The sequence below is a fragment of the Capricornis sumatraensis genome, chromosome 11 (genome assembly GCF_032405125.1).
Source record: "Capricornis sumatraensis isolate serow.1 chromosome 11, serow.2, whole genome shotgun sequence".
Taxonomy (NCBI): Eukaryota; Metazoa; Chordata; class Mammalia; order Artiodactyla; family Bovidae; genus Capricornis; species Capricornis sumatraensis.
Genome location: NC_091079.1, coordinates 48430201 through 48445890, shown reverse-complemented (window position 1 = coordinate 48445890; position 15690 = coordinate 48430201). Strand labels below are relative to the sequence as shown.

The 15690-nt window shown below is 41.2% G+C and overlaps 1 protein-coding gene across 1 annotated transcript; it reads right to left on the bottom strand.

Moving 5' to 3' along the window:
• Positions 1 to 14366: 14366 nt before the first annotated feature.
• Positions 14367 to 15458, bottom strand: BHLHE22 (basic helix-loop-helix family member e22). The gene has a single exon (XM_068984107.1). The coding sequence runs from the start codon at positions 15456 to 15458 to the stop codon at positions 14367 to 14369; it is 1092 nt and encodes a 363-aa protein (XP_068840208.1).
• Between the last annotated feature and the right edge of the window lie 232 nt (positions 15459 to 15690).

Sequence of the window (15690 nt, the reverse complement as noted above, 5' to 3'; positions counted from 1 at the left end):
CTGTACTTGATCACAAAACCCATCATTAAAAAAAAAAAGATGGTAGCATGAAAATGGACATCAAAATCAACATGATAAATTTAAAGTAGCTTTTTTTAAGTTTCTACATATTGTGATTTGCAAACGTCATGGTAAATGTGCCTTCACAGTAATAGATCTGACACTGTGGGATTTTGTTAAGTCACAAATTCTTCTATAATATGTAAAAATACACTTTATGTACTAATGGAAATTTATGCTGTAAATGGACACAGTCTAACAAATTTCAAGTTCTCAGAGAAGAAGGAAATTAAATTTCCATGAGATACACTAGATGAAAATGTTCCCTTCAAGTATAATATCAATAATATCTATATTGCTGGGGTACGTTTGCATTAAATGAGGTTTGCGGTAGATTAAATGCTTCAACTTCACTTCAATATTTAATCATCCATAAATGTACTTTATTACTTTGTATACTGTGGCTCAGTAGAACAAAATTTCTTGTTATATAAGGCTACTCATGTTCAAGTTAGATACTGATAAGATTTATCAGTATAAGAACACACAAAACCTATTATATATTCAGCAATTGCCCTAGACATTAGTATTAGGTTTATTGTAGGAGTAAATGTTGAGATCATTACAGGATTGATTATAGCATTTGACTCCAGTGTGAACTGTAAGGGTTATGCTGGTGTTGTAATTAACTTTCCTGAATGCTTTATATCAAGCATTTATATCAACTGAAAAACTAGATAGCAGTATTTGTTCTTGATGCCTCACCTCTTGGACTGGGATTTGATTTGTAGTATTTGAATTACGGCATTATGTAATGCAGTATAATTCCATATGCCAAAATGCAGCGTCGGCTGGATGATTCAAAGATTGCTAATATCAGATTGCCAAATGATGGTTTGTCATTCAACTTGAATGCTGATGCCATATAAAAACAGGCAAAGCAGGTAAATAAGCCCAGTTATTTCATGGGAACTTCTTGTTATAACTTCTAGTTATTTCATTGAAACTTCTAGGATTTCAGAAATTTGCTTTTGTTTTTGAAAAGGAAATTTATCTTTCAAATAACATTATAAAATACTGAACCATATTTAGTAGCTAAATAGCTTTTCTAGCATCTATTTTTCTCCTTCCTGAAGTTCATGCACTAAATGCTCCTTAGTGAAGGTCTGTCCATCTGAACTTTGTTTTTGCCAATTTGAAGATGCTTTCCTTTTTGTCCTCATTCGTTAGTTTGCCTTTTTTTCCTGTTTTGATATCTCATGTTGTTAAGAGGTTAGCCTTCATTTGGTTTAATTATTCAGCAGGTAGTCAACCTCTTTTCTCTGACACCTTTAATATGCTCTCTTTGTCTTTGACGTTCTTAGTTTCTGTTTATAGTGCTTGCATGCCATGGTGTCTTTCATCAAACGTAGAATATTCACAATCATCTCTGAATATTTCCTCTTTGAGCTATGTATCTTGTTTATAGTCCATGTTGTTTAACCTTTTCTCCTTGTATTTTTTAATCTCTAATTTATATTCTAGGCCATTTCTTTGGATCTTTATATCGCTTTCAGTTTATTCTACTCTTTAACTCATCCATTGGGTTTGTTTCTTCTGTCTTTTTATTTTAACCTTAGGTTCATAGGATTGAGTGATCACATGCCTTATACCCCTTAGTTCACAGTAAACAATTATAATTGGTCCAAACTAGGCTTTATTTACTCATTCTATTCTATCCCTAAACCCTACCATTATACCCTTCCCCATTATCAGGAAATATTCTAATGTGTTTGGTATGTATCTTTTTATTTGTAGGTGTTTTTATAGAACATATGTTATTATCTTGGTTGTATGTGTTTTTTAATTTTCATAAATGTCTAGTCTATTCATCATATTCTTCTTAATTTTTTACTAAGCACTATACTTTAAAGGTATTACTTTAAAGTATATTACTTTATATGTATTTGATCTATCACCTCTAACTACTGTATAGTATCTCATAATGTGTACCCATGATGTTTCAATGCTCTATTCACCCAGTGATATAAACTGTGTTGGTGGGACAGTTAATTTGGGGGAAAGGCCAAAGCAAAACCGAAAAGCCTTGCCCCCGCCCATCCTCTCACTACTTCATGCCCCACCCTCCGCCCTGGGCTGCCGGAAGCCCTGTTGCCAGCACCACCCCCCAACACGCACACACACAGGCAAACAGTCCATGACAGCCTTCACTCTCTGAGATGCTCTAGACTTCTTGTGTTTCATGCTCAGCTCCTCACTACCCTCTCCCTTCTATGGGGTCTCCAGAGCTGATCTGAGCCAGGGTGCCAGATGTCAATTTGTCCACTTTCAGAATTTCAATTCCCCTGAGTCTGATAAATTTAGGGGTTACATTTTCAATTTGAGAATTCTCTTTTGTTCCTCCTATCTGCCTGGTCATTTTTGACAGTATCTTGTTCCTTCATCATATACTCAATATCTTCTTTCATTTTAAAAATATATTAAGAAACTTTATTCATATCTGGTGTTTCCACATCATCAGTGTTTTATGGGTCTGATCCTATAGTTTGTTTTTCTTTTAACTCTTCCTTGGAATTGCTTGTTTAGTGGACTCGTTCCTTGGAATTTTATCTCTGGAATTTTTTTTTTAAGACCCGAGTTTAAAGTTCACACCACCAGAGAAAATTTGTGTTTGCTTTCACCTGGCTGCTGTTACTCTCAAATTTGGATCAGTTTAAAATTTCACCTTGAGTATTTTGAGAGGGGATGGGAAACTACATGGGCTTCCCCAGTGGCTCAATGGTAACAAATCCGCCTCCAATACAAGAGATGCGGGTTCGATCCCTGGGTGGAGAAGGAAAGGGCAGCCCACTCCAGTATTTTTGCCTGTAGAATCCCATGGACAGAGGAGACTAGCGGGCTACGGTCCATCAGGTCTCAAACAATTGGACATGACTGAAGTGACTGAGCACACACAAATGGGAAACTGCATAGATAGGGTGGGTTCTTGCCCTAAGTCAGCCAGATTACAACCCTATGAGTAGGGATAAGCAAGAATACCCAGTCCTCTGTGGAGTGAGGTTTCTTTCTAGACACCTACTGAAGATGTTGCCTCTGCAAGTTCTTGCCTTTGTGCACAAGTCTTGGATTAAACACACACACACATGCACGCACCCATACCCCACGCCCCTTGGGCTGCAACCTTTATCCCGTTCTGCCACAAAGCAGAGCCCATTTGTTTTGTACTAGGACATCTATTCCACCATATTGCTTGATGTGGAAACCTCCAGATTGTTAAATTCATCTTAGTAGCACACTTCTGTGCTGCTGTAGCAGAGAGAGCACGGAAAAGCACTCCATTCTAATTTCTGCTTAATTTACAGTGAAAGGAATTTAGGGTGGAAACATTATATAAAAGCAATGTATGGAGTCTTGTGACAGGCTTAAACCTGGTCATCAAAGATTGTCTATGAATAGAATAAATGTCATAGAGAATAAGTTAAAAGACATGAAATTTAGCTACGACACAATTGATTTACTATTATCAACAAGTCACTTTGCCTCTCAGTGTTTCAGTTTCCATATTTGCAAAATAAAAATAATACAGCCTTTGGATGTGAGGGTTCATTATGAGGACTGAACACAGTAAGATGTGTGAACTTATTTTGAAAAGTGTAATGCAATATCCAAATGTAAGTTGTAAGGAGATACTTTGACAGTGCTGCGCCTTTTAAATTAAAAACTGTTTGTGTATATTTGTTAAAGGGAAGCATTTTTTGTTATTGGTTAAATGATTATTCATGTATTCAGTCAAACATTTATTGAGCATTTCCTCTTAGATTGATACTATGCACTGGATTACCCTTCTTCAAGAACACACAGTTTATTAGAGAAAGCAATATATACCCAAGTAATTTATTATAAATGTAGTTGTAATAAATTCGTCGTCCTAAAACTGTTTTAAAATTCTGATTCAACACTCGTTCTAACTGACCTTCCGTCACTCATTCCAAATTAGTGTTCTGCAATGAGAAATTACTATGTGCCTAATTAGATACAACAAAACATATACATCCAGTATTGTGATTATATGTTAAAGATCTCCAAAACAAAATACAGCTATTGAGGCATCAGAATTTTTTGAAAACTGTATTTTACATATAGTAAAAACCCACCCTTTTCGTTTTCACAGCCCCTCCTCTAAATGTCAAATTAAAGAAAATCAATGACTAGCAGTATTATTTTATATCAGTGACCAACTGAGGCATCATTTAGCAAAAACTAAATGCTCTGAAAATATTCAGGAAAAAGTTGTTTGTCACTAAGTAAAGAATGTTGGTAAGCAACCTATTTGGGAACTTTTATCTGTCTTGTTTGGCCTTCCCGACACACTTCATTATATTTTGCTGATTTTATCATTAAGGTTGGGTCACAAGTCTAAGGCAGAGGAGCTTCTATGCTCAAAATTTGCATGATTACTTCTGTTTATTTTCTTATGAAAAATAATTTGAGTGGCCTTTCTATAAGCTAATCCTTCTAATTGAACCATGGAATCTTAAAACAATTTCAAAGATCAAAGCACAAAAATTATCAAGGTTTTGATCTTAGTATAAAATAACATCAATAATTTTAAAACAAGAATTATATGCCCTGAGAATGTACACTGATTTAACCTATTAAATTTGCCAATACTGCAAGCCATTATTTACCGAATTGCATTATTAGGTATTCATATTTACATACTCAATTAGGAAAAAGTTAGCAAGCCAAGATTAAGTTCCCGATAGCATTATTTTAAGTTACAGTGGGTGATCACATAAAACTCTCTAATGTTTCTATTACTTACTCTATTTCAGAGTGTTAATCTGAGTCGTTGATCATTGGTGTTAGAAATATTTGGTTTAATTGTTTACTTTGTAATATTTTCTTGAGTAAGATAAAATTTGTGAAAATCTCTACTGAACAATTTTTAAAAGGAGTAGTTTGACAACACTTAACATTTTAAAGTATTTTTTAAGCAGGGGAATCTCTATATTGTAAAAAGAAATCTTAAATATTTAATACTCTTGATTTTAAAATGGTATATAGGTGGATTTATGAGGAAGCAAATTATGTTGAAAAGATTTTAGATAAGAAATGCAAATGCTTTGTAAGTCAATTTAATGTGTGTGTGTTTTTTCTAATATGCAATGAGCCAATAAATTAACTTTTAAAGCACAGGTGAATGACTGTCTCCTTATTTCCCTACTAGGAGCATGTTGGGTGACAGAAGACTTTATTACAATTAGTAAATGATTTGGGAAATAATTTTGCTGTCTGGAGATCCTCAAACCCTCATCTTTCCCCACCATTTACATATGTATTCTTATTTTCTCATATTTTCAGTAAAAGAACATTAATTGTTACATTCAGAACATTTTTCAGTATGCATGTGTGTGTACTCAGTCACTTCAGTCATGTCCAACTCTTTGCGACCCCATGGACTGTAGCCGGCCAGGCTCCTCTGTCCATGGAGTTTCCCAGCAAGAATGCTAGAGTGGGTTGCCATTCATTTCCTTCTTCAGGGGATCTTCCCAACCCAGATATTGAACCCATGTCTCTGTGTCTCCTGCACTGCTGGTGGATTCTTTACTGCTGAACTCCCAGGGAAGCCCATTTTTCAGTATAGTTTCACGTATTTATGTGGGAAATAAAAACATACAAGAATATCAGTGACTAATAAGTTTTTAAACTTTATTTTAATGAAGTTGACCTTGCTAGGTTGCTGTTCTTAATAATAGATTATGATTATAGACTATGATTCTGTGGAGAGATGTACAAGAAAACAAGAATGGGAGAGAGATTCTGTTTCTCTCTACAGAAAAGAGACGTGGTCTTTGTTTTCTGTGGATAACTTTACCACAGATAGTGAATGAAGCTGAGTAATATTTGGACTGTATTCTGTGTATTCATGAGCTGAAATGCTAGCTGTAAATAAAACACGCAACACAGAAGAGTGTTGATGAAATGTGGCTCCTTCAGTCTCCGTACATAGAGCGTTTCACTGGGACTCTTGGCTTTCCGAAGAAACAATTCATTCATGTTTTAAAGGACTGCCTTGGACTCTGAGGGTGTTTCTGTTCATTGGAACTAGGCAATTCAGTATGGTTGAACACTTAGGGTCAATTATGTCGTTAAATGGACAATCTATGAAATAATCATCCTGGCTTTCAGTTTTACTCTAAAACACACTTACTAAATAAACAATAATTTTGCAGAACTGTCTGGCATTATCCATGGTCATGTGGGTAATACTGTGCATTTTCTACTCACGATATAGTTGAATAGGAAAAAAAAAATACTCAGTGGCTATGCTGGATTAATTTTAAATGTGTTACAGTTTTTTGTTAATTTTTTGAGGTATAGCTTATGTTCTTAATTCTTAACTGTATTCATTTTTATAAGGAGAGACATGATATACTGCAGACTACCTAGAAAGTAAATATTTAGAGATAAACTCATGAGGTATTTTATTTCCCTTACAATTTGTGTTCTGTGCTCATGGAAGAAGCTAGGGTGATGGAAGTAACAGGTAAAGGTACTGGTACCTAATGGTTTGTCATTGGGTCAAATTTAAACACTTATAAAGCACATATTAGCTGGTGATTCTTACTTGTTTGCAAGAGAATGTTCACTCCATATAACTTTTATTTCTAAGAACTAAACCATTATAGTTCACATGAAATGTATGTCATCATTACATGACAACCCACATTTTTAAGTAAATGATTTTGTCTTTGAGATTCAAATTACTGTTGAAATGAAATAGACTTTCATTCCATAACTTTTAAGAACTGGCCGATATATTTAAAATTTTATAAATGCCTTTGTTTTATACCTTAGATGGAATATTTTTGAAGTATTTGAAATCACTTTTGAATTTTTAAATCCAAAAGCATATAGGAAGTAGTACTTTCTCCATTTTTTAAAATTTGGTATCTTACAAGAAAAGCTATAAAAATAATATTCATTTTTTAAAAACAAAGTCCTCAGACTAAACAATGCAGGACTCAGCCAACTGAAGATCTTAGTTAATCCCTGACCTTTGGAGATGTTTATCCACAGAAGGGCAACACACAGAAGTAACACCAGAGTGGCAGAGGTAATTTGAGTATGTATGTGTTCCACCCAGATCCTCCATAGTTCAAATCAGTGTTTTGTTTTCATAAAAAAAAATATTTTTTCTGAGTTGTTAAAAAGAGCTTACTTTGTTGAATAATTCCAGATTTTTCTTAATTTCACTTTCTCGAGAAATCTGCACTTTGAAGAATGTATTTGCTTGATGCTTCAGCAGTAAAAAATGTAAGTTATTCACTGCTCCTGCTTTCTGATACATTTATAGATTTAATAGATAGATTTCCTTTCCTCCTTCATGGCTATTCATGTTTCTGTGGAGGCCTGGTTAGGAAAAAAATTTTTTTTTTTTTATGGAAATCTTAGATGGAGGGGACAAGCTGCACTTAGCACTTGAATTTTGACCATAGCTCTTCAGAAAGAAACTATACGTGGCAAATGGAGCTGCACTTGCTTGAGTAGACAGTGCATGTTTTAATGTTTTAACCACTTGGGTACATAATCTCAGTCTCGCTCACAATAAGAAATTATTTGTCTTCTATTTTCTAAGAGGATATAAGGATATTAACAAAGAAATCCTTACACCAAGTTCTTCAATAATTGCCAGAGCAGAGTAAATGCATAGATTGAGGTTAGGCCATGAAGCATTTTTATGTCTAAAACTAAATTCTCATCTCTAAACATCCCTATTAACATAGCAGATTTGAGTTGCAACCATCCTCCTAATAAAATTATGAAATCTTTAAAATTGGGAAGCATTTGTAAATAATGGGTCCTTTAAATATCCCTGAACTTTATTCTAAAACTTATAAAGAGAAATAATAATTGCTTTATATAACCACTGATACCATTTTAGCATTTGATGAAGATGTTAATTTATGGTTGGTTAGCAGTTTATGGCTGTCATTAGTTTTTTAGTTTGGTCCACATTAGAAACCTATTTTTCTTTTTTATTTTAATCTGAGACAATTATATAAAGATATGGTTATGTTTTATCTAAAATGTATCATTCTAGGGTAGCATTTCAAATTATTCACAGATCATAGTTCTTATATGTGCATATATGAATTTAAAAATACAGCAATAAAATGCTTGAAACAGATCATAAATTTGCTTCATATTTTATTGCATCTCTGAATCAGGTTGAAAAGACAAGGGCAACTATGGTCTTTGGGAAAGAATTAACTCTTTCCCAATCTGGGAAAGAAAATGATATCACATTGTGCATAATTAAAGCCAACTCCCCATCAGAGCGTCCTGGTGACTTCTAAGATAGGCTTGTCCATCACATATTGGAAGCTAGGTCTAGGGGTGGGTGGTAACTGCAAAATCCCTTTTCCTTTTGCAGTCTAGCCTTCCCAGCCCAGTCATTTCTCTTCCAAAGCTCCCTAATCTGTGTTTCTGTACTGTTGGAAGGAGGGGATATACAGTAAAGGACAGGAAAGTCCTACACGCACACTCACAAGCACTTAGGGGGTGGATAGTTTTGCAATAGTCCAGAAGTCTCCTGGATTATGTTAAGACGAGTCATTTAGGAAAAGTGGTAGAACCAAAATAGGGCTTCAGGGAAAGCGAGCTAATTTTCCTTGCCTGGCTGGGAAGAGATGAGGTTCTTTGGGGTTTAAAACTGAGGTGCTTTTTCGCAGAATTCTGGGGTTTGGCTGGGCTGCAGTCTCTTCTTATAAACCGGGAATCTTCGGTGAACTCACCAGGCCATGGCAGGTGCAAGGGGCACCCTGATCCAAGTGCCTTCCCTTGAAAGAGCTGAGGCAGAGCCCCCGAAGTTCCCTTTCTGTCCCTAGGAACTTGGGGGCTGAATGGCCTTGCGCCCTACAGGAGGGGCCCAGAATGACAGCCAGTCCAGCGATGCTCTGCTGCTGTGGAGCCCAAATCCCTCCCTGGGCGCAGCCGGAGCAGCGCACAGCACAGTAGCACACGTCATGGACATCATTTGGTCTGCAACACTGGGCTGGCCTTCGGGAAAGCCGCTCCCTCCTTCCTCCTGCCCTCTCGGGTCCCCAGCACAAACACTGACCGTGGCCCTGGGGCGAAACAGACACCTGGTTATTTCGCACAGTCTACAAAACCCTGGTTCTGGTAAACACAGATCAACTGATCAGAAAAGCCAGAAATCCGGCAGGGAGAGAAGAAAACTCCTGTCCTGAGAACTGTTTTTTTCTCTTAAGTTACCTTTTCCTGGTTTTCTCTCCTGTTTCCTTCTCTTGTGCCCAATGTCTGACTTAAAAGGCCAGCTTTAACCCGGAGCTCATTGGCTTGGCAGATCCAGGGGCATCCAACTTTGTAAGCGCCAAGGCAGAGCTCGAAGAAGCGGGACTCATTTATGGTGCCCACACCACAAAAAATGTTCATTCATGTAAAGTTGCTTGGCAAGTGATTTAGTCTGACCTGCATTGTAATTAAAAGAATACTTTTGTTTCTGATGTTTATTTTGCAATTTAATTCTGTTTAGAGGCAACGTTGTCTGGTTGTCCCAGCCCATCCCCCCACTTCCCCACTGCATTAGATTTTCATCAAAGGTTTTTACTAAGGAGCCTCTTCTGGGCAGGATTCATTACCTTCCCGCCTGTCACCAGAACACGCTGGGGTCTCCGCTCAGTGCGTCTCCAGCCGGCAGAGCCGCCACTATGTGTTGCGAACTGGGAAGTGATCTCTCATCATTATTTTTCAAAGTCTGGGAAGTGTATTATCCTTTTTCCTAGTGGTAATTAGTTACCATAGCATCTAATACGTAAATGTGCCCAGAGCACACCATTAACAGTTAAACGGAGAATTCAATTTAACACATGATTATATCTTTCATAAGTCATTACATTGGAAAAGTCAATGCCACTCAGGCTGGAACAATCTCAGGGTCCCGGGCGCGGAGAAAGGTTCGGTTCCGGCATCAGGGCCAAGAGCGCGTGGAGACCCGGAACCGGTGAGCCTTGGACCTTCCCAATGAGCTGTTGGCAGGAAGGATGGTGCTGGGTGCGACAGGAGGGTGCAAAAATTTAAGCGCAGCACGGGGTCTTAGAAGGGATGCCCAGCTGCAGAGGAGAGCGCATCGTTGTGCGCGCGCTCACACAATCGCGCGCACACACACTCATGCGCGCGCACACACACACTTACAGGCACCACAGAGAGAGAGGAGGGTGTAACTAGTGAGCTCTCCGAAGATGATCATTTGCGGGTTCTATAGGAAGGAGTCCACGAAGAGCCCCAGAGCGCTCCATTCCTGTAGGTGCCCAAAGTTAAGTTGGAGATGGGATCTAAATAGGAATTCGACATTAGAGAAAAATATAGAAGTTAGAAGCTAGAGAAGGAAACCGGTGGAATAAAAGGCCAAGTGAGATTCTGGTTCCTCGCTCACTGCCTCGGCCTACAGTCAGTTCCCTAAGAAACTCAAGCAGCTGGGATCCTTCGGGCGGTGCACTCCCCTCAGAAGCACCCAAGGCGCAGTGGATGCAGGCTCTGAGGCTGACCGAAGTACTCTGACAGACGCCGCCGTTTTAGGGCCCAGAGTCTCTGTTCTGGCCCAAGGGCACTTCAGCAAGATCACCCTGACCCCTTGGTGCTCAGTCACCCAATCCTGAAGTGGATGCTGCGCAATGGGAAGACATCTGAGGCCAGAAGTGTGCGCAGCAACTTTCCACCCTGGGCTGAAAATACAGGAGTCCAGCGGGCCTCGGAAAGCGGCCCAGGGCTTTGCCAGGTGGGGGAAGAACTGTTTCTTCAATCAGTGGTTTTCCCTCCCTAAAAACTGCTGCTGAAGAAACTTTACAAAGGTTGGCTGAAGGCAGGAAATTCCACCTAGTAAATCACCAAAAAGTCCTCTCTTGTTCCTTTCAGATGTCCCCCATTTATTCCTAGAATTCAACACTGGTCAACTCCTGTGTTTGGAAAGAGAATTTATGTGTCTGAAATTATCAAAATGAAACTAAATATTATTAACCCTGTTACTTTGCATAATTGCTCATATTTGTCTGACGTTTATCCTCTCCTTTCCCCCACCTCCATCCATTTCCAGTTTTTTCAGGACAAAGTTTGGAGACTGAGTTATTAAAGGAGTAAGAGGAGGGTGAGTATTTCTTTTTCCCTTGAAGTTCAAGATCTCTTATTTGTACTATTTCTAATCAGAGTTGAACATCACAGAGGTTACAGAGAGTATATTAAGGAGGTGCTCTTAATAATGAAAAATATTAAGCAGTAAAATCCTGCAACAAATACGTCCTCTACAATGTTAACACGCAAAATAGAAAAAAAAAAAATTCGACTGATGGTGACTCTGGTTAATTCCTAATCAGAATGATGGACAGCCAGGCCAGAACAATACAAACTAATGGCTGTGTTGCTGAGCACTTTACCCCTTGATTAAAGACACCCAATTATGGCGCAGAACAGTGTCGTAATTATGTTTCTTAATCACATCCAGGAGGTTTAATTGCCTTAACGATGTGTTTCATTAAATGAATTTAGGTATTATAGTCGACAGTTTTCATACACAGTTGTTTTCAAATTAACATAATATTAGACATCGTCATGGAAATTGTTTTAATAATCATAATTAGACGCACCCAGGCTTTGTCTGGTAAATGCTGAGAGACGGGTCTTCTCCTGCCTGGGGGCTGCCCTGGTCTCTTCCCTCCCTCAACCCCCACTCCCAGACTGGGAGGGCTTCAGCTTCAAGGCCCTTTGCTGTGATGTTTTCTGAAAAGTTACAGGTTCTGATTAATCTTTTTTGATGGCAAGTGGAGCAGAAAATATCCTCCCTCACCCCCTACTAAGTTTGATGGCATTTAGGGATATCATTATGAACTGAGGCTATACAGACCAAAAACGCAATCAGCAAACTGCCTATAGAGGAAACACTCTAACTTCACGGCCACCATCTCTATAACCTTCACCACAATAAAAATAAAACCTTCTAAATGTGAGGGCATTAGGAAGGTCCAAATACAAGCCTATACAGCCATTCTTTAATAGAATCAACGCCCAACCCAATCCAAACATAGCCCCTACAAATCTCATTAACAAGCAACACTAGTACATTGTAAAAATCTCTGTGGACATTGTTTACACATATCATTCAACCTGGTTGACTCTTCAATCACACAAAAAAGGGGAAAGCCACAATAGAATTCATCCTCACAGAATCCAAATTCATCTGTTTTCCTTGGCTTTCTGGAAGTTGAAGATAGAAATTTTTGAAATAAAAACTCTTTAAGAAACTTTACTCTCTGATGGGCCTTGGCACTGCTAGTTAACAATGCCATACAAAGTGGGAAAAGATTTCCAGGGAGAGAAGGGCCTTCAAAGTTCATGCCAGCAGACAGGAGCTCTAGACCTCCTCTGTGTCTCACCACTGACCCCATTTCTCTCTCCTCCAATGACCAGGCCCAGCCATCCTCTTTTAACAAGTAAACAAGTGAATAGGGCTGCTCCTAATTGTATATCCCTGACAGAACTTTAGTTTCACCTTCTCTAAAACTCCTTTCTGTTTTGTTACCTTTCAAGCAAAGAGTTACAGAGAAAAGAGGTGATGGCTCCTTCCACAAAGCACAGCATAAGATGTTTGATCAAAATATTTTAATAAAGTTTCTTTCTGACATAGATACACATACAAATGGTCGTACATAGCTGTCATAGTCTGATTGACCTATTTAATATATATATCATTCTTTACACATCCAAAACCCGCCAAGAGATCCATCACAACTCCCCACTCACCATCCAACCTGACAAACTGAATTTGTATTATCTGCAAGGAGTGAAAATAGCAGGACTCCATTTTTTAAAAAAGGTTTTCTGGATTTTCATAGGCTAGAAAGGCAGGCAAACAGCCATGCAAACTAAAACTGAAAGCTCGCTTTGGGTAAATAGCTTCTTGCTCTTCCTTAGTTTTATTTTATTTCCTTTTAATTGTTTTTTAGAAAAATAACAAAGAATTTCACACCATAGGCAAATCAAACCAGTCTTTCAACTTAAATAATTCTCCACAGTTAAAATAACTTATATATGTACACATATATTAAAAGCAATTAAATTAGACCTTTTAAAAATGTACAGCACAGCCTGGAAAAAGTATTTGTTTAGCATGTTCTTACTTATAGGATCTATTGCTGTGATGTCTTCCTTTTTAGAATGCAAAAGAGTCCCCTTTTGGGAAAAAAAAAAAGAGATCAATTCATTCATTAATTAAGAATACACCTTTCCTGTAATTTTTGGACTGAAGCAATTTATTAAAGCTCAATTTAAATACAGGGATGATGCAACTGAAGATATCCAGGTGACCTTTGATAAACCTAAGCAGCTCAGATACATCAATATGTCTCTTCATACTTGTTGGCAAATAAACCCTTTTAAACACTTGGCACACAATATAAGTTAATCTATAAAACAGAATTTTAGAGGCATTAAAAAAAATCTGCACATAAGACCCCATGACCTTAACACATGATAAATACTGTTGATGTGGAAGGGTCATTGATGAATAACAAATAAATACCATGAATCGTTAATACATCATTGCAGAGTGGAAAGTAACAAGGTGCGCATAAATATTTTTAATGCAATTTCTTTCAGCCACAGTCAGTTTTTTTATATCACTCTTGCCAAAACTTTTGAGCATTTTCACAGGATTAAAGTTCAGAGACAATAAAAAATACAAGTCTTTCATAGCAACGTGTCTCTTTCTGTTGTTTTTGTTTTGTTTTTTCACTTAAATAAATCTACATTTCAAGTTTTTCTCCTGGCTCAGAATCAAATTTATTTTCAAGTGCCCTTTCTGATTTGTCTGAATGAATATTCCGTCCCACAAGCCACCCAACCCCGGACTCCTCCTTCCCCCCTCAGCACTAGCCAAATTCACAATTATCAGTAGGATTACTATTTTGCCCTGGAATACCTTCCACGCTTAATAACGACTACTTCTCAACTTGTGTTTTAACCTTAAAGGCAAACTGCTTCCCCGCGGTCTAAGCTGCCACCAAAGTTGCCACTTTTCCGAGGAAAAAATAAAGATATCTATCTTCCATACCAACTCCACCTCACTCCCCACCCCAAAGACCAAGATTCTGGGGTTGTCGAGGCTAGAAGTCCCGAGTGTCTCTGATACTTCTCAGTTCTCGCCTCCGCTTTGTCTGTTCTGCAAGTGTTTCACAACTACGAGAGGACCAAATAAAAGGGGTGGTGAGCAGCTGTGCACTGTCCGCTAGCTTTGGGGTTGGTCTGGTGTTTTTCGGGGCGGGGTGGTGGTGGATGGGTGGAGGGGATGTTTAAGGCTTCTCCGTGCACTGTTTGCAGAGGCTGGAGGAGACGCTATTGAACAGGGCGCACTTCTCCGGGCAGGAGGCGGCCGGGGGCAGCCCGGCGCTGAACGGGTATCCGGCCGCCTGCTCGTACGCGCCAAGCGCCGGGTGCAGGGCAGCGGCCGCGGCCGCCGCCGCCGCGGAGCTGGGTAGGGAGGCGGCGGAGATGGCCTGGCCCTGGTTGAGGTAGGCGACGAGGCGCCGCATCTCCTCCAGGGCCTGCGCCTGCATGAGGATGTAGTTCTTGGCAAGCAGCAGCGTGGCGATCTTGGAGAGCTTCCGCACCGAGGGGCTGTGCGCGTAGGGGATGACCGCGCGCAGCTCGTCCAGCGCGTCGTTCAGGTCGTGCATCCGCCGGCGCTCGCGGGCGTTGATGTTGAGCCGCAGCGCTTTCTGCTCTTTGGATTTCTTGCTGCCGCCACTACCCCCGCCGCCGCCGCCGCTACCCCCGCCGCCGCCGCCGCCGCTCGGGGCCCCCGGGGGGGCGCCGCCGCCGCCGTGGAGGAGGGCGTTGGAGCAGCCCTCGGCCGCCTTGGTGCCGCCGCCTCCCGCGCCCGGGGAGGCCCGCGGGTCGGTGCCTCCGGGCCGCAGCACCAGCTCGCAACGGCCGTCGCTATCGTCGTCGGGGCTCTGCTCGCCGCCGCTGCTCTCGGCCACCGAGCCCCGGCCGGCGCTCTCGCCGTACTTGAGGCACAGGGCCGCCCCGGCCGGCAGGCTGCTCAGGCTGGGCTCGCCCCCCACGCCGGCGGAGCCCACGAGCAGCCCGGAGACGCCCACCCCGCCGCCGCCGCCGCCGCCTCCCGCGCCGCCGCCTCCCCCGGGCGGTGGCAGCAGCAGCCCTGCCCCCTCGGGGTCAGCCGGCTCGAAGCAGCCGAGGGGCGACGACGAGGAGGACGCCGGGCGCTCCCGGGGCGGCGGTGCCAGGGACAGGTCCATGCCCGGGGGCGTGGAGCGGAAAGCCGCCTCCAAGCGCTTGGCGGCGGAGGCGCTCAGGCTCTTGTGCAGGTAGAGGTCGTCTTCGCCCGCGGCGGCCGCGCCGAGGTGCAGCCCGCGCTCCATGGTCCGGCCCCGGCGCGGAGCCCGGGCCCGCCGCCGCCTCCTGGGCTCGGGAGTCGGGCGGCGCCGCAGACGCGCCCGAGCCGGGCTCCGGGGCTGGTGCGCGCGTCGGTCCCGGCGCTGCTGGCAGCCCTCTCCCCTTCTTTTTCTTTTTCGCCTTCCCCCGCGCTCGCCGCCTCCTCTTCTTCTTCTTCTTCGTCTCCAGCCGATGGTGCTGGCTGCTGGGGCTCACCAT